The following is an 18179-nucleotide window of genomic DNA, read 5'->3' as shown; positions in this document are numbered from 1 at the left end:
TGGGTGACTGCTGTTGTGAGCAGAAATAGCTCATAGGTTAGAAAGCTTTTTCTAGTCTATTATCCTCAACATGGTGTTTCTTATTCTTGCACGTTAACTGTTAAATTTGCAACTGAAATTCCATGTGCTCACAGTAGGTATTTAGTCTTTTTTGTTTTGTTAAAATAAAATGCTGATTGTGTTTTTAAGCAACAGTTCTAGTAGGTATTCATCCTCCCATTGGGAATCATGTAAATGCATCATTAATTTAAAAAAATGGACTCCTAAGTCCATTTTATGCTCGGGTAGTTGCTAATACACAAAACAGGAGAGTTGCTTTCTAGACTATTTTAAGAACATTACCACTTTACTGAAACCAGTAAAAAAACCCCCAACAAATTGTTCAAATCAAACTACTACAGATGGAGTAAGAAAAATGTTTTGCTTCTTGTTGAAAAAAAACATTTTGTAAGCACAAGCTTCTTTTTTTTACTGCATAGCTTGCCAAAGCCTTCAAGCCATCGTAACTGACCCACATAAAGAGCTGTGAGAGAATTTTGTACCTTTCCTTGTGTTCCTGCTCTTTTGCTTGGTTTGTTATTTTGGAGGCCTATCACATATTAGTGAATTACTGAAATATCTTCTGTCACCATTCCAAATTGCAACTACTCAATATATACAAATGTAATTCTGTGTACTCCCTATCACTGCATACAGCCTCAACATCCATCTTAACACCAGTCCAGTTGGTTTTAAAGTCTAAACATTGAACAACCATTTTCTTATCTATTTTGTTCTGTTAAGCAAAAGGGAACAATATTTTTGGACTGCAAAATTTTGCACTGGAACAAATGTCCTTGCTCTGATCTATTTTCCTGAATTTCTGAGGAGAAACAATGGAGAAACTATGGAAAATAGTACACTTGTTCAAAACACACTACAAAATGCAGTGCAGGACAGGGGACTGAGGCAGGATAGGGGACTGGCAACGTAAGTTTAGTTCAACACTCTGTTTAGCAGGCAGCAGTAAAGAGGAAGTATTCCCATTTACCAGAACACTGAATCTTAGCATGATAATGTCATATAATGTATTATGCTGTACGTTTATTTTCCTGGAGAGACAAAAAAGGGGCATGCAAAATGTTTTGGGTTTGCATGGCAAGGTTTTGGTAGCGGGGAGGGCTACAGGGGTGGCTTCTGTGAGAAGGTACCAGAAGCTTCCCCTGTGTCCAACACAGCCAGTGCCAGCCAGCTCCAAGGTGGACCCGCTGCTGGCCAAGGCTGAGCCCCTCAGTGATGGTGGTAGTGCCGCTGGGGTAAAGTATTTAAGAAGGGGGAAAAAAACTGCAGCCAAAGAGAGGAGTGAGAATATGTGAGAGAAACAACTCTGCAGACACCAAGTGAAGGACGGGGAGGAGGTGCTCCAGGCACCAGAGCAGAGATTCCCCTGCAGCCCGTGGTGAAGACTATGGTGAGGCAGGCTGTCCCCCTGCAGCCCAGGGAGGTCCACGGTGGAGCAGATATCCACCTGCAGCCCATGGAGGACCCCACGCTGGAGCAGGTGGATGCCTGAAGGAGGCTGTGACCGACCCCGTGGGAAGCCCGCACTGGAGCAGGCTCCTGGCAGGACCTGTGGATCTGTGGAGAGAGGAGCCCACGCTGGAGCAGGTTTGCTGGGAGGACTTGTGACCCCGCAGGGGACCTGCACTGGAGTAGTCTGTACCTGAAGGTGTGCACCCCATGGAAGGGACCCACGCTGGAGCAGTTAATGAAGAACTGCAGCCCATGGGAAGGACTCACAATGGAGAAGTTCATGGAGAACTGTCTCCCGTGGGAGGGACCCCATGGTGGAGCAGGGGAAGAGTGTGAGGAGTCCTCCCCAAGGAGGAAGGAGCAGCAGAGACAACATGCGATGCACTGACCTCAACTCCCATTCCCTAACTCCCTGTGCCGCTGCGGAGGAAGGAGGCAGAGAATTCAGGAGTGAAGTTGAGCCCATGAAGAAGGGAGGGGTGGAGGGAAGGTGTTTTAAGGTTTGGTTTTATTTCTCATTATCCTAGTCTGATTTGATTGGTAATAAATTAAATTGTTTTTTTTCCCCAAGTTGAGTCTGTTTTGCCCGTGGTGGTAATTGCTGAGTGTCCTTAACTCGACCCATGAGCCTTTCATTATATTTTCTCTCCCCTGTCCAGTTGAGGAGGGGGAGTGATAGAGCTGCTTTGGTGGGCACCTGGCATCCAGCCAGGGTCAACCCACCACACAAAAATATCCAAGCCAACTCCAAATACTGCCTTTGCAAAACCCCCCAGAAACAGTAAGTTATTAGTGAGCAAAAATATGTTTTATTAAATCTTTGGTAGAAGCTAGGTATTGCATGGTAACCGAAGGGCAAAATTTTATTTCACATTTCTGGGAATCGGTCACAACTTTCAGATACTGTGCTTTTACTTTTAGTATGATGGTCATCTCGCTTGGGAACTGCAGCAGCAAACCCCAGAAGGCCTCCTAGAGTATAACTACTGTCCCCCCAGTATAGTTCAACGTACAGCAAAGATAAATTTGCCCAAGTAGTTTCCAATTTTATTATTTAACCCACTCCTAATTAATACTTATTTCTATAGATTGAGAAGCATTTGCTAGGGAAAAAGGGAAAAAGCTTGCAGAGCTCTGAGCTCCTACGTGAAAAATATTTTAGTTTTCCTTTGTACAAATCCAGAACTTGAAATGCTACAGAAGCCAGTGAACCTGCAAGGAATGTTGACTTTCTTCACACAACCTGCTCAGACAGCTAGGTAACTTCAGCCTCAAAGCACTGAAGCCTTGAATATCTAATGAAAGACTAGGAGGGAGGAAGAGAGGTGGCTGTGATGCCCTAGCTGGGAGTGCCCACAGGGGTGACCTGGTGTCTCCCTGGTAGCAGAACATCTGCCTCACACGCCCAGAATAGACTTTTAGGCACCAGACTTTTTTAAAAATTGTTATATAAAACTGAAATTTATATAGATTCCTAGTGAAATAGGTAGGAGTTTTCCTGCTGAGTCATTTGGAATAGGATTTTTCTCCACAAGTAGGTTTACTGCATGAGTTTGAGTGCAGCAGTTTCACACCCTGAAATGATTACCAGTTTCCAATATGTAAAAGTGGTGGGCTTCATGATGTCTTCTAATACCCTGCTAACTTAGAGCAGGAATTCTGCTCTTTCACCTGATAGGCATCAGTACACATTTGCTTGCTGGTGACAGGCAGAAAACAAAATTAGTACCAGCTTGCAGCAGGAGCCTCTCCTAGCATACCTGGACTCAACTTTATCCAGTCAAACCACTTTTTAATCCTGGTTCAGTATGCTAGTGGGGCAGAGACTGGGGGAAGCATGATTGTGCCTTTCTTTATTTGCTGGGCATTTAGACTGGGCAGTGTCAGCAGTTAATCATCTATTGGTGCATGTGACAACTGTTACAGTATATTTGTATTTTTCTGAAGTATTGCTACTATTCACTATAAAGGAATTCTGTAAGATGGATATCAAAAATAACATTAATGAGCTACTAAAGCTAAAATTACAGGAACTTATGAAATTGGTTAAACAGAAAAAACATTAAACTGTTTATTGAAGCTTCACAGATATACTGCAGCTAATGAGCATTTCTGCTATTTAAATAAGCCCAAATTGAACACACATTACATGGATACATAATTAGTCATGACAGTCAAACACACACAGACTCACTTTTAAAGCTTTATTTGAGGAATCTTTTCCATTTGATTAGTTTTGTTAATTAAAATATTTTTTCTGTATTCACTTATATTTTAATATTGTTTTTGCAAGTGCTATAATTTGCTGCTGCTTTTCCATTTATGTTTGTTTGCTCTCTGAATATAGAAAATTTGGAATATATATTCAGAACTGTCCTTTGTTTGGTGTTATTTGTGTTAGCATCACTTGATAGCATCAGAAAAATTCAATTGTACGTTGTCTTTCATCCAGAAGGATCTTTTCAAATTATATATAATATCTCACCAGCATATGGAGGAGAAGGCAGCACAGCCACAGGATTGTACTTTTAATTTTCAAGAGCAAAGCTATGTTAGTTTCAAACTTTAAAGGATGTGAGGATGCAGGGATTTAAAAGACACTCTTTTCTTTACCCCTGTCCCAAATCGTGCACCAACAAAAGCATGTGCTATCTAGTTTGCTTATTGTTCAGTGTCAAAAAGCAAATCAGGGAACTGACAGTTGGGGTCACCTCCTTTCAAGCTCAGGTTTGACTCTTAGACCCTCTCTCACCTCTTACAGGGGCAGAGAAGGGACTTCCCTTTGTGAAGACCAAAGTTCTTCCCCTTCTTTATGCAGGTGGTCTAGGAGGTGGTCCCGTCAGCCTCACAGTTGCCCCGGGTACCAGATCCAAATTGTGAGGATGTTAGGAACTCTTATATAAGATGCTTTTAAATCATGCTTTTATTTTTACTTAACCTAAATCTTGGAGATTATAAAGACAGAAGGAAATAGCTGCTGGATACCATGTCAACCTTGCCATCAGGGAAACGGTCTTTCCCAATTTTAAAAATACTAATCAGGCAGACAAATCTCCAGGCCCTGGGGAGATGTTTCAGGTGAAAGTATGTTGGGCATTCTTTGCACTCAAAAAGCTTCTGGTATAATTATGTCCAGACAGGTATTTTAGCACAAAACAATCCAAAGATAGATTTGAGAAATGTAATAGATCCAGGATAACAGAGGTAATACCCTATTTTTCCACAGGATGAAATAAGTAGTCAGAACTTCCAGTTTTATATCATTTCTTCTGAAAAACTACATCTCTGATAGCACATTGCCCTCTAACACCTTTACTGTGGTTCAGTCCTGTCTCAGAGAAACAAAAGTCATCTATTAAATCCCCGATACCAAATCCTGCAGCACCGAGTTTTCCCCTGGGTTTTTTCCAAACATGTCTTTACAAGCCTGTATGTATTTAGCTTGTGAGAACTGTCTAGACCACATGCTGAGATGGTACCACTGCATGCAATAAGTTATCCTATATATGACACGTATAAGACAATCAAAAGCTTTCTTGAAGTACAGACAATCTGGGACATAAAGAGAAAGTTAATGTTTTGATTCTTAATAAATCGGCTATCAGCCATTATCAGCACTTTCCTTTTTAAAAAAAGATACCAAAAAACCCCCAAACCCAAACAAGCAAACCAAAACCCTCATTTTCCAGACTGAAAAATATCTCAGTCTGAAGGTTGTGTTTGGTGTGATCTTTCAGTAATTTAAGTATTTTTAAAGGAAACCATTTCGTAAGTTTTTGATGCTGTTACTATGCAAATATTATTTTTGCCAAGTTAAGCCACAAGTATATGTGGTGTGGGAGGGATTGTGCAAGCAATAGGTCTTGAAGATAAATTAAATACTTCTAATAGGAGAACCTGCTACAGTCTTTCAGCTTAAAACTGTCTGTGATTCTGGCTTCTGAACCAGTTGCAAAAAAATACTTTGGATTTGAGTCCTCTGGATATATGTTTATGTATGCCAAGGGTGAGGAGGAGAGCGTAAGTGGGACAAGTAGGTGACAATGTTTGTGCCTTGCTTCCTATTTTATTATTTTGCCCCTAATTATAAACAGCCCCTGCTTTGAAATACACTTCTAATATATGATTTGGAGGTGAAGGGAGATACAGAGTCTGGGAAGAAAATTCCATCAGGATGACGTGCAAGAAAGATGCATTTGAAGCTTGCTGTATACTCAGGCATGCACTGGGGCAATACTGTGACTTTGCCCTCATACTGGAGAAATATTCTTGTCTTAAACTGGCAGGTTTCTCTTTTACATATATGACAGCACAACTACATCAGTTTAATTGACCTTAGCAATCTGCATCTGCTAGTGGTACGTCCCTGAGGGACATTGCAATTTTAAGCTGCATTTTATTGCAGAATCTTCAGTTACTGTAGACAAAGGTATATAAAACCCCTTCATTTTGATATATGCCATCAACATTTGCTAAAAATGTGATTCTCTTTGTGAAGCTACTTTGAAGTGTCTTTGCGATTATAATAAAATAATTTAAAAATTCAGAATAAAAATTATGTTAATATAGAGCAGGAATATTTTTTCCTGAGCATTTATGTGTATTTGATGCCATTTGTATAATGCCATGCAGTATAAAAAATTACTTTTTTATTTTCACATCTACTTTTTTTTTTAAGGACAATAATAGTTCATGTGGAGAAAGCCTATACGTGCTGTTTACTGACATGAAAAAAATTAGGATATCTTAATGAATGCTCTAAAAAACCATCAGAACTTGCAGTGAAAAAGATACAAAATCTATTGTCTTTATGTAAGCATTTCATTTTGATTGTGTTTTTATGGTTTTATTCTTAATATACGTAACAAGTTTCAAAGTGAGCCCTACTTTCAGGATGTTCTGAGTTTAAATATTAAGTCAGGATAGTTTTGACTTTATTGAAACATATCTTTTTCAGAATTAAATTTCTTTAAAACCAACACACTTTGTCAAAGCCAAATCTTTGGTAGCATAACATTTCCTGGTGGGAAAATGTTCCATCTGAAAATTTTCAGTGAGGTTTAATAATGACCTGTCAGAAAGTAGCAGAGTATCATTTCTGTTGTGAGGGTTAATGAATGTGGGAAGTAAATTATGGAGATCTAAATGAATTTCTAGAAATTGTAACAGAAACATTCTTTTTTGTCAAAAATCATATGCTGCATATTAAGTTGCACAAAGGAGTATATGGTAGGTTACTCAACAGAAAAACATGTTGATATGGTAAGTGCAGTACAAAGCTATGGGCGGAGGAAGAGGAAGAAAATTTGTTTTTCCTTTCTTAATATTGTTCATTAATAAGATTTTCAGAAGTGCTGGACTTTTTCCCTGGGAGATGAATGATGCCAGTGAGAATGACTTTGTGAATCTCAGCTTCTGGGATATGCAGTGTGTTCTCAGGGAGTGACCAGAAGAACATTAGCACCAATTATTTCTTGAGCCTGCATCGAGTCAGTCACTTCTTGTGACACTTGTGTACATTTATTTTGTATGCAAGTATGGCTTTGCAGGCACACAGGAACTGGTTACTTTTCTGATGCTACTAAACTGTGGTTCCATGTAGTGTATGCTGTTTTTCTGTCTGAGTCCTGTTCGTAATTACATACCTCCACTAGCTCAACAAAAGTGTTTATGTATGTAAAAAAACTTTTCATTTTTACTGTAAATTTACATTTAAGTAAGTTAAAGAACTTGGAACTGCTTTACTAATTGTTATCAGTGTATATCTGACAGATTCTAGCAACAGTGTTTTCTTTCTTCTTTTAACATATTTGTCCTCCACTTTAATTACAGTCAGAGAGGCCATGGCACCTATCAAGTTTAACAGATGGGGTCTTCCTGAAGTAGATCTGGAAACTATGCAAACAAGTGAACCCTGGGTTTTTGCAGGGGGTGACATTGGTGGTCTTGCTAACACTACAGTGGAATCAGTAAATGATGGAAAACAAGCTTCCTGGTACATGCACAGATACATACAGGTGACTTTTCAAAAGTGTTTTTCTCTTTCCCATTTCTATCCGGTTTTAGATACTTTGAAAAAATAATTTCATTGTGGTTTAGATTAAATGTACAAGTTTTGAGAAACTAATACGTAGATTATCTGGTGATTTGAACATTACAGATTCATTCAGCTTGGATCACATGCTTGAGTTTGGGTAGTTGAACCCAGCTTTCTTACATCATCTTAACACTGAAATCCAAGCAACATTTTCTTGGCCCCAGCTCTGAATTATGCTCAAGGGTAGGAAGCCTCCCTGCACAATACACAGTGCAAGTAGAAGTCCTAATTGGGTAATTGCGGAAAAGAAGTGAGCCCATCAGTATTAAAACATAAAATCTCCCAATAGTGCATAAACTAAAAATTAAATATTGCCAATGTTGTTACATAGGGAAGACATTTTTAGTGTACTAACAGTTTACAGAGTACTCATATTATCTACACTGGAACCAAAGGTTGCTCTGATGAGGCTGATAAACTGGACACAAGAACCCAACAAAAAATAAACACTGAATGCACAGAGGAAAATAACACAACGGAGAATTTACCTGAGAAATGTGAGTTTAAGGGTTACAGAACAGGGGTTCAAAAACCTGGTAACTGCATGTTCCCTTTTGGTGCTCCTTACATGTTGCTGACTGAGCACCTCTGCCCTAATTTTTCTAGTAAAAGAAAGAGCACAAAGTCTAGAGGAGCTGCAGAGGAACCTTCAGAGACAGGAGACACAGCCTGTGTGGAGAACCAGCTGACAAAGAGTGCGTTCATAGTGCAAGGCACTTTTTAGAAGCATGGTACATGATTCATTCTCCCACAAAAAGAGGTTTGAACAACTGAAGTTGGGACTGTAACAGCTCGATGTCTTTCTCCCCCATCCATCTGCTCAAAGCCTCTCTGATTGCATGTTTGTGCAATTTCATGCTGTTGGGGTCTGATTTCACTTCCTAAAAATACTTCAACTGAAAGCTTGTTGTTAGTATCTGTGCATATTTTTTCTCACTTGTTCTAAAGCACTGTTTGTGTCCTGCCTTCTTAGACCCTATGAAAATGCAGAGTGTGAAACATCTTTAATCCCTGACCCGCTTGCTTAATTTCTCAGTGCACTGTGAATTTGGGTAACTGTGAGAGGGGGAGAGAGGGGTATCTCCTCTTTGTCTCCTTCCTCTTTAACCTCTAGAAATACACACATCACTTAAAAAACTTCCTTTATCATCTTGCTTACTCCTCAAAGCTTGATTTTTTTTTCCCTTCTGGAATGTATTTAGTACTTTGGGAAAAATCTGAATAGTCATGGCTTGAGAATTAGAATTTTAAATCGAGCAAGCTTGTGATATTAGAGCATTTCCGTTACCCTTTGTAGGTTTCAAGTCAGCTTATTCAACCTTACAGTCTCACCAGGAAGCTAATGGGAAAGCCTTACAGCAATCTTCACAGGAAAGTTTCCAAATGTCAAGTGTCACCTTTCCAGCTGTTAGATGAATGGGTTGCCCAGGGGCATTTATTTGGATGTGCAGCCCTTGTAAAATCTGGTTGCTGTGGTTCAGAGTGCTGTAATTTGGCAATTTACTTCACCGGTGTTTGGACCTGGTAGAAATTTAAGTGACTGGAGGAGAGTTTGTTTTCTAAAGAAGTTGTTTAGAGAAGGATTGTATTACCCTGATGTTTATAGGGGTAGGTATGTGCATGTGTGCGCGCCTTTGTGTGCATGTGCATGCACGTGTTCAATTCACAGCCCTGTATTCTGGAAACTTCCAATATCAAGTGAGAAAACACCCTTACACACTACCTTATTTTCTCTCTAGTGTGAGATTCTAAGGCAAACAACCTTCCTGTCATCTGAGTGTCTGAATTGAGTACACATAAAATTTTAAATAAATACATTGATACCATCTATCCATTTGCATTTTAGTTACAGGAATAGGTAGCCTTTCCAAAATTGCCAACTATCTCAGCACCAGGATCTACCAATAATGCCATCAGCCTTTAGCAAAATAAAACTATTCCATGGGATTTCTCAAGCAACCCAAGACCATGTCAAAGACTGAAACTCAAAACCACCATCCCGACTACTTGCAGAATGCACTGTTTGAACGGCACACTGCTTGTATCCCAACCTACTCCAGGCAAAAGGCTAAGCAAACAGATGGGCCTGATATGTGCCCTGAAACTCCAATCGCTGCAAGCTCTGGCACATGGTCAAGTGAAGCAGGAGATCCAGACTCAAGGACTCTCCAGCAGAAATGCCTTATGTTCAAAACTGCGAGTTATTTACAGAAGCTTCTTGGCTGCTCTTATGCTGGAAACTTTCCATCATTAGTTGCCTAAATATCTCCTGCCTCTTAACATATTCCTCCCACTGTATGAAGCATAGGTTCATCTCAGAAATTATTGCCTGCAGCTGTGTCAGGTTAGTTTCTATAAACATGACCAGTCAAAGCCTAACTAAGGATAGTTGTAGTAGAACCTGTTAGAAGATATAGTCAGTCTTCCTAGAACTGTTCTTTGCAAATCATTAGAGATCCAAACAGAATCAGCTTAATTCATGCAACTACTATTCACAACTTTTTTTTCAGGATTCAACCTTTTTTGTTATTCCATGGATGATGTAAAAATTTCTGTAAAATAATCTTGGCGATTTATTTAGTTTGGGGATTGTAATGGCCCTCACTTTTGTCCAACAGTGACTTTATGATCTTGTGTAGAAGCAATATAGGCTGCTGTTCTCTTCTATGCCTCAGTTACCATTCATTTCTTTTCGATTAGTGAATGGGATTTAATACTGTAATAGTTATATTCAGGGTAATTCACAATTATTGCAGGGCTAACTTCTGATTTTCTATGCGTGCCTTTAGAGCAAAGACAGCTCTCACATCACAATTCTTCCAGTATTTTCTTCCTGGACCACTGCGCCAGCCTTAAATCTTCACTCCTGCTCTATTCATATGCTTAGCCGTGGAGCATTTTCCCATACGTGGCACTCAAGCTGCCACCTTCTCACTAAAATCCCTCTTAAAAAGTGACTTTTCCTCTCTGGTTCACAATAAGTTTTCTTTTATCTAAATCTATTTTTTCTTTACAGTAATCTTCCCAGTATGGACACTTTCTTTTATATTTTTCTTAGACTGAAATGTACATGATACACTTATAGAAGGGAGAGCTAGATCCTAACTGATATAAACTGCACTTCACTAAGATGCTATTCAATACGAATTTTGAGCACATCACTGTGCTATTTTGAACCAGTGTTGTATATTTGCTATTTTTTCTTTATCTATGCTGTCAAAGAATATATGGGCTTTGTGTCTGAAGAGTATAGTTGTTGATCCTTTTATGAAGGTTGACCATTCTCATATATTCCTTGAGCATGCATGAATGTACATTATTTCATAATCAATACCAGAGACGGGTGGTTCCCAGGAAGCTTGTCTTCGAAGCCGTTAGTTATGTTGTCTGCTTCTTTTCAGGATAACCAAAGGAAAAATTGAATGTCCCTTTGTTTAGCTAGAACAACATATGAAACACTAGCATGAAGACAAGTAACAAAGCAGCATTTGCAAAAAGGTGGAGTAAATGCAAGTGCAGGAAACCTGGTATTTTAGTTGCTTACCACTGAGTAAGCAATATGTCTGTTCCAGAAACAGAAGGCCAGGAAGGAGCTTAGAATATCTCTGTCCAACTGGACAGAGCCCTGAGCAACCTGCTTTAGTTGACCCTGCTTTGAGCAAGGTTGTTGCACTAGTAAATGGTCCCCAGGCATCCCTTCCAACCACAACCGTTCTGAGATTGTATGAAATAACATAAACATACTTAACAAAGTTTAAACGTATTTAACAAAGTTAAATAATGGCTAATCGGAGAGAGGATAGAAGCAGCACATGCAAGGGAGAAAAGATATGTTTTAAGATCAGACTTAAAAATAGAGAAGGCAGGAGTGAGATGAAAGTATTCAGGATAACTCTTCCAGGCAGTAGGATTTGTAGAGAAGGCTCTCTATTACTTGTGAAAAATAACAGTAATACAACTACTCACTTTCACAGTCTATCTTTGTTAAGGGCCTGAAAATGGAGTTAGACCATATCGCTGTGGTTAAGAATTTTCTCCATCTAAAGAAAATGAGTGTCACAAATTGTATCAGGTCTAAAGCTGAGTTCCTGTCTCTCAGCCCTACACTACAGACTATGCCGCTTTTGCCTCTAGGCATATCCTGGTTAGAGCAAGCTGGGGCCACTGCATGCAGTGTGCTGGGGATTTTTCAGCACCCTGTTCCAGTATCCAAAAAGTTGCTGTGACTGGAACAGTAAGTACCTGCAATATTGGTAGCTCAGCTGGTTGGCATCAAATTAGGGGAAGAATGGGCCACACTTTCTGTCCTCTACTTTTACAAATCAAGGAAAGAGTTGTTATAAATAAACCCTTGCCTGCAGGCTTTCTTTTCCTATTTGTTTGTGCAATGTCAGGGAAATCCTTCATTATAAAGAGGATTTTACTTTCAGGAAGCTATAAAACATTTTAGTTTGCCAAAAGTTTTGCTTTGTAGAAAGCAACGCATCAGGGCTTATTTCTTTTATAAGTATTGTGCTGAAAGGAAAAAACAGCAAAAAAACTAAATAGAGCAAAAAGGGAATTGATACGAAGGAGAGAGATAAATTTGCGAGGATGTACAGCCACTGGCTACTGAACCTTCAGCTGCATCCTGCCCCTGTGTGTTTTTAAAGACTTGGTTTATTCCATTGAAACCTTTTTTCAGTCCTCGCCCTGCCACCTCCACCTGCATCAACTTGTCATTAACAAAGCATTAGGCACATCTTGTGGTGCTTGAGTGTGTCTGGGTGGAATTGTTTGTGGTTTTGCTCTTTGTGAGGGAAGTTTGGCAGGAAGAATAGGCCTCTTTGCATACGGTTTAGGAATTGCCTTATGACCAGTTTGCATGAAGGCATGCAGGAGGCGAGGCCTATTTTCACATAGGTGTATTCAACCACCTGGTTCAAAAGTCTTTCACTGCTCTGGTGGATTTTATTTTTTTGTCTTGTATAGGATTTATATTCTGTTTTATCACAGAAAGCTCATCTGGGGTCTCTAGTTAAGAATCACTTCCAAGCAACACTCATTTTAGGTGAGAACAACTTTTAGAGATTAATTTGTCCTGCCTGCAAAAAGAAACAATACAATGTAACTTAAGCTGCATATTAAGCACTTAAGCTGTCTGTCTATCTGTCTATAGCAATCAACATTTACAGTTATACAAGCAATTAATAGTTCCTGAGCAATCCTTGGACTGAAGGACATTCACAGAGAACATTTGAACAATTCTGGATAGCAAATGAATTAACAAATAACTGCTTTCAAAATGGAGAATTTTTTACTCACATGTGCACATAGAGTGGAATTGGCCAAAAACCTTTCCCTAAGTCTTTCTTTGCTGTCATTCTTACAGAATCAAAATCAGAGTGCACTGTAAGAGTTCAGTATATCAGTGTTGATTTCAGCAGATTGCCCCACTTCCAAATATGTAGGAGACAAAAAGTGCTAACATTTTAAAAATGCTTTAATTTCAATCATGTGATCCAGGAAGTTCTGTTTTTGGCATTGCAAACAACGTTTTGCAGTTGAAATTTTAGTTAAGAAAGACTAAAAAATAGTTAAAGATTAAATCAAACCCAAAATAATCAAAAGATTACTTTTTTTCTTTTCTTTTCTTTGATTTGTCAGTTAGCAAAAGCTTTTGGGATGTAGATTGCTGGGCTGATTGGTCTTCTAAGAACTCAGATTCTCCTGGTGTAGGAAAACAGCCCTGTGGAGTATGACACAGAGGAAGCAGTGAGCATTCAGGAGGGAGGAAATAGGGGATGTCTGACTTTATTTATAAAGTGTGGCTGCATCAGCTGCTAGCTGAGAGAGGTCATGATACTGAAGGGAGTTTGGACCCAAGTGTTAGGGATCTTTAAAAATTAGCTTTTCTCAAAATGTCCACCATTAGGAATGCATTTAGGTTTACATCATTCAGGTTAGGACAATTCCACTACTTTCAGTGCTTTTAAGCCATGAGAAAATTTGACCCCCAAATGTATTCTCTCTGTCCAAGGAATCAAAGATTTGGAGTCAGAATCTGAGACGTGAGTCCAGGCAGTCCCAAAACAAAACAGACATGTGAACGTTCAGGTTTTGAACCAGCCTGGGAAACAAAAGGCACTAAAACAAACAAAAAAACCCCTCATCCCATCCATGCTTATTAGTTTTCACAGGTAAAAATGGGATAAGTAAGTTCCTTTAAAAAAACAACCCAAAAGGCAGCAATCTGTAAGTGGCTGAGGTTTTTACTCTGTTACAGAAAATCTTCCCCACACCTCCAGTAGTGGTTCTTTTTGTCCTGCTGACGAAATCTTCATTTTAAGGGTAGAAGAAACTGCTGTGATCTTACTAGGAACACAGACTGTGTAGGGCTTCTCTGTGTTAGAAATCCCTGCTTTATTTCTTTCTGATTTTATTGAGTCAACCATCTGAGTCAGCAAGGATTTTACTTCTACCTACCACAGCCTGATTAGGATGCTGTTCAGTATCCATACATGGAAAAAGATTTTCTCTCTACGATTTTTACAGTATTAGATGGAACATTTACATTGAAAGCTTTTCACGGACTCTCCAGAGAAAAGGCTGTCTTCAAAACGAAAACAAAAGTGACTGTGGTGTCACAGCCGTAATGTGTATGATGTTCTTTGATCCCAAATCAGAGTCTAATTTTTGTCACCCTTAAAGTATTCATGTTAATACAATTAAATATTAAAACAATAATAGTTTTGCATATATTGATACGTATCCCATTGCATAGGCGAGATAAAATCTTTAAAAGGGGGGAAAAAAGTTGCAGGAGTTCAAAATACATTGAGTTAGGGCTGAGTGATCCTGCACATGGATGCCTTCCCTCATTTTTCACAAGTCCCTACACTTTTTATAGATAGGCAACTGGGAAGAAAACTAGAAAGGGTCCGTCTGCGCATACCCTGTTGGTTTTTTTTCAATCTCACTGCTGCTGGCTGCTGTAGGGAACAGAACTGGCTGTTCAGAATGGCTGAACAAACCTTTGGACTGAACCAGGCTAGTAGTACAGGATGTAAAATAACTGTTTCAGTGTTATTATTGTTCAGTTATTTCCAGCATGGCATAATATTTCAGCATGAATGCTATTTGGACAGAAGATGTTACATATGCAAGTGTTTGCCTGTTTTGCTGATTTCCAAGTCTGAACACATAATAGAATACTTAAGCTTTGGGTTATTATATATTAATTATTCCTTTATCAGGGTTAATAATAGATTATATAAAAATGAATCAGCAAAAATGTCTGTGATTTTTGTTTGTTTTTTACAGTCCTTACATGGTATTGCAGTTTCTACTGTTCCAGAACTACCACTCTTCTATACTCCTATCGATTTAGTAGACATCAGTGTAGAAATGGCTGGACTGAAGTTTCCAAATCCTTTTGGCCTTGCCAGTGCAACCCCTACTACTAGTTCTTCAATGATTCGAAGAGCTTTTGAAGCTGGATGGGGCTTTGCTGTCACTAAAACATTCTCCCTGGATAAGGTAAGGAAATATTTTAAGGTGTATTTAGCATGTAACGATTTCTTTGTATGTTTGAAAAATCTGAATCTTTTGGGAATGGCACTATTAAATCTAGCTAGCATAAAGATAGCAGGGAAGTGTATGGTACATTGTGTAGGTTAACTACTCTGGGAGGTTCCAACAGTGCAGTGTAAAGGTGACACAATTCCTGGTTTTGTTTGCTGTTACATTCTTCCCTTATATTCCCCAGCCTTTTAATAGTAGCCATCTAGTAAGGGTAATAGTTCTTTTTCTAAATATTGCAGTGAAAATGTTTTCTGTGAGGGATCAGAATGCAAAGGGAATGAGTAACAGCTTTATCACGCAACTCATGAAAGCTGGCTTCTGTGCCAAGGACTGCCAAGATAAGCCATTGAAATTGAGTTGCAGTTGCAATGTGATAATGTGGGTGTAAGCTTGAGGCTGGCTGGTAGTGGAAGAGAAAGATGGAGGCAACATAAAACAAGCCTATGGAAGGAATAGTAGTTGTGCTCAAGGCTTGTAGTACAGTGACATAACCCTTCAGTAACAGGTAGTGGAAGAGGAAGGAGTTAGAATTAAGTCTTGAAGGCTATGGCTCAGTGTGGCACCTAAAATAAAGCATTTGGTGTAGATTTAAAGTATGTAATTGCTTGTTTGACCAGAGAATTGCATTCAGGATGGGTTTCCTGTTACTACATTCAAAATGGCAAAATGAGACTGAGCAAGAAGTTTAGACAGTGAAAGAAAATAACAGTTTTGATAAATGTATTGCAGAGAAAAGAAACAGGATTTGAGCTGGGATGTAGATATAGTTTGACTTGTGGAGAGAGGAAGAGGATCAAAGGTAAGTCCTTGGGCATAGGCCTGAGTAACAGTGTGAATAATGGTAATGTGTTGTCAACCAGTGACAAACAGGAGCGTGGGCTGAAGAGAGCTTTTGAGATGAATTTGGAAACAAAGGGCTTTTATTCTTGGTGCAGAGGTGGGATGTAAAAGTGCACTGATGGATGGAGACCTTAGCAGAAGAGAAAAGGTGCATTTGTTACTCTGCCACCTCTACATGGTAAGTACCATAAGTGAATTAACTATAGAGCGTGGCCCTCTAATATGAGGAAGGTCTAAGGACAAAGTGCTGTATTACTACAGCATACTGTAAAATATGTCAGACTGGCTTCCGCTGTCACTTAAGCCTGAAGTAGCCCGAAGGAAGTAGGTGTTCTGGATTGCAATGGGGATTCCAATCTACTTCACAGGGTTTCTTATTAAAATGCTTTTTAGGACATAAATGTCATTCAAGTGTTCTTACAACTGACTTACGTGTTTAACATACCGTCAGCTGTAATTATTCAGTGCCTGGGCTAAAGGCAACTCATAGAAAGTACTGAGATTTATTTATTTGTCAGTTTTATTGCTGGTATGCTCGCAGTCCTGCCAGACTGCACGTTGATTACTGTGTATCTCAAGAGCTAAACAGATGCTGGCTGAGTTCCAGTTTTGGTGGGAGTTCAGGAGGAAAGACATGCATGTTGTAGGAAGTGATGCTGGTACTCCACTAAGCAGCAGACTCTGAGTCATTTCTCAAATGGCAACTGCAAAGTGTTCCACTGGATGCCGTGCTCTGGAGGTGTGAATCGGGTGGAGATCTTTCAAATGAGAGGATTGCTAAAAGCAAGTACCTTAAGTAGTTACAAAATACAGTTTTTTTAATATTTGTTGCAAGAAAATGCAAAATATTGCAGGTAGTATTTATTGCAAAGAGAAGTTCAGGAAAGTACTTTGGATGAATTCTAGTCCAGTGATTTCTAGCTAAGCTTTCTTCTAAAGTTCAATAAGAGGCAGTAGTCTTTCTCTGGTGCTTAAACTCTTGAATCGTGTTGCTGTGTGCAGTAGGACTGTGTCCCACCCAAGTACCCTGTAGTTTTTCTACTATTGTATTCTTCCCAACAGTGCACTTCCCACAGGTGTTAAGCCTTAGTATTTATGACATGATTTGAGATGCTTGGCTGCGAGGTGCTGCAGAAATAAAATTGCTTTTATTTATAATGGTATCATGGTAATTAATGCTACAAAAAAAAATTCAAATAGGAAGAAAAGCTCACTGAGGTACAGCAGTTCTTATGTGAACGAGTACTACACAAAGATTGCTCTTGTTGACTTAATGCAGAACAAGGAGTTGGCAGAGAGTTTGGAATAATATACGTTGGCATAATGTGCTAACTTATTTTTCTTTAAACTTAGCTTCTGATTGTGTAGTCATAAATCTCACACAGTGTTCAAACAGGGAGCAGAATGCTTTCTTGGGCTGCAGTACCTATGGAAGTAGATATTTCAGACTGAGCTGTCCTGCCCGGCTAGTCACAGCTAACTGAGTAGCAGGACCAGGAAACAAAGATTTCCTTATCTAAGCCTGCAGAGTCAGTGGGAGGAGGCAGAGCTGCTCCCCAGACAGTACAGTTCCCAAGAGTGGAACAGCTTCTGGGAGGAAGGGGAGCTCGCTAGACACAGGTTTTGGTAGCTGAAGCTCCTCCACTTCAGCCTTGATAGTATGTGTTACAAGCAGAATTCTGTGTTCGTCCCTCTTGTGTCCTCATTTTATCTGTCCTGGTTAGGTTTAACTTGTGGGCTTCCTACTTATTTGCAATAGTTAGCCCTGTGTGGCAAAGGGGAGCTTAGCAGCAGGAGAAATGCTTCCTTTTCCAGACCTGATTACTGAATTCACTACTGTGTTCAGTCACTGATAGGGAAACCAGTGACTTCCCTATTGACCATGGGCATCCTTTGGCAGTTGAGCAAAAGTGACTGATGCAGGTTAAAGTTGAGTGACATATAGCTAGTGAGAAGCATATACAGCCTAACCACAGATTTCCATGCATTAACTACTGTGTAGTGGAATAAGATCAGAAGGAAAAGCAGGATAAATCTTGGAAGAAGGAGATCCAAGGACAGAGATAAAAAGGACTCGGGCTGGAAAGCTGTGATTCTCATAAGACAGAGGATTCATTTCATATAAACTTCCTCTCCTTTTCCCTATTCTGCTACCTAGCACAGAAAA

The 18179-nt window shown here is 39.4% G+C and overlaps 1 protein-coding gene across 2 annotated transcripts in view; it reads left to right on the top strand.

Annotated features, from left to right (window-relative positions):
- The window catches only part of DPYD (dihydropyrimidine dehydrogenase), a 365931-nt gene that overhangs the window by 176017 nt on the left and 171735 nt on the right, over window positions 1-18179 (top strand). For both annotated transcript variants that reach the window (XR_011325793.1, XM_069789317.1), the window contains exons 12-13: window positions 7345-7529; window positions 14912-15127. Coding sequence is in view for 1 of the 2 variants with exons in the window: in XM_069789317.1 (XP_069645418.1) it covers window positions 7345-7529; window positions 14912-15127 (401 nt within the window). In the remaining variant the exon portion in view is untranslated. The remainder of the gene's footprint in view (window positions 1-7344; window positions 7530-14911; window positions 15128-18179) is intronic.

This window comes from Haliaeetus albicilla, chromosome 8 (assembly GCF_947461875.1).
Source record: "Haliaeetus albicilla chromosome 8, bHalAlb1.1, whole genome shotgun sequence".
In the NCBI taxonomy this organism is placed as follows: domain Eukaryota; kingdom Metazoa; phylum Chordata; class Aves; order Accipitriformes; family Accipitridae; genus Haliaeetus; species Haliaeetus albicilla.
This window is presented reverse-complemented; position numbering and strand designations above follow the sequence as displayed.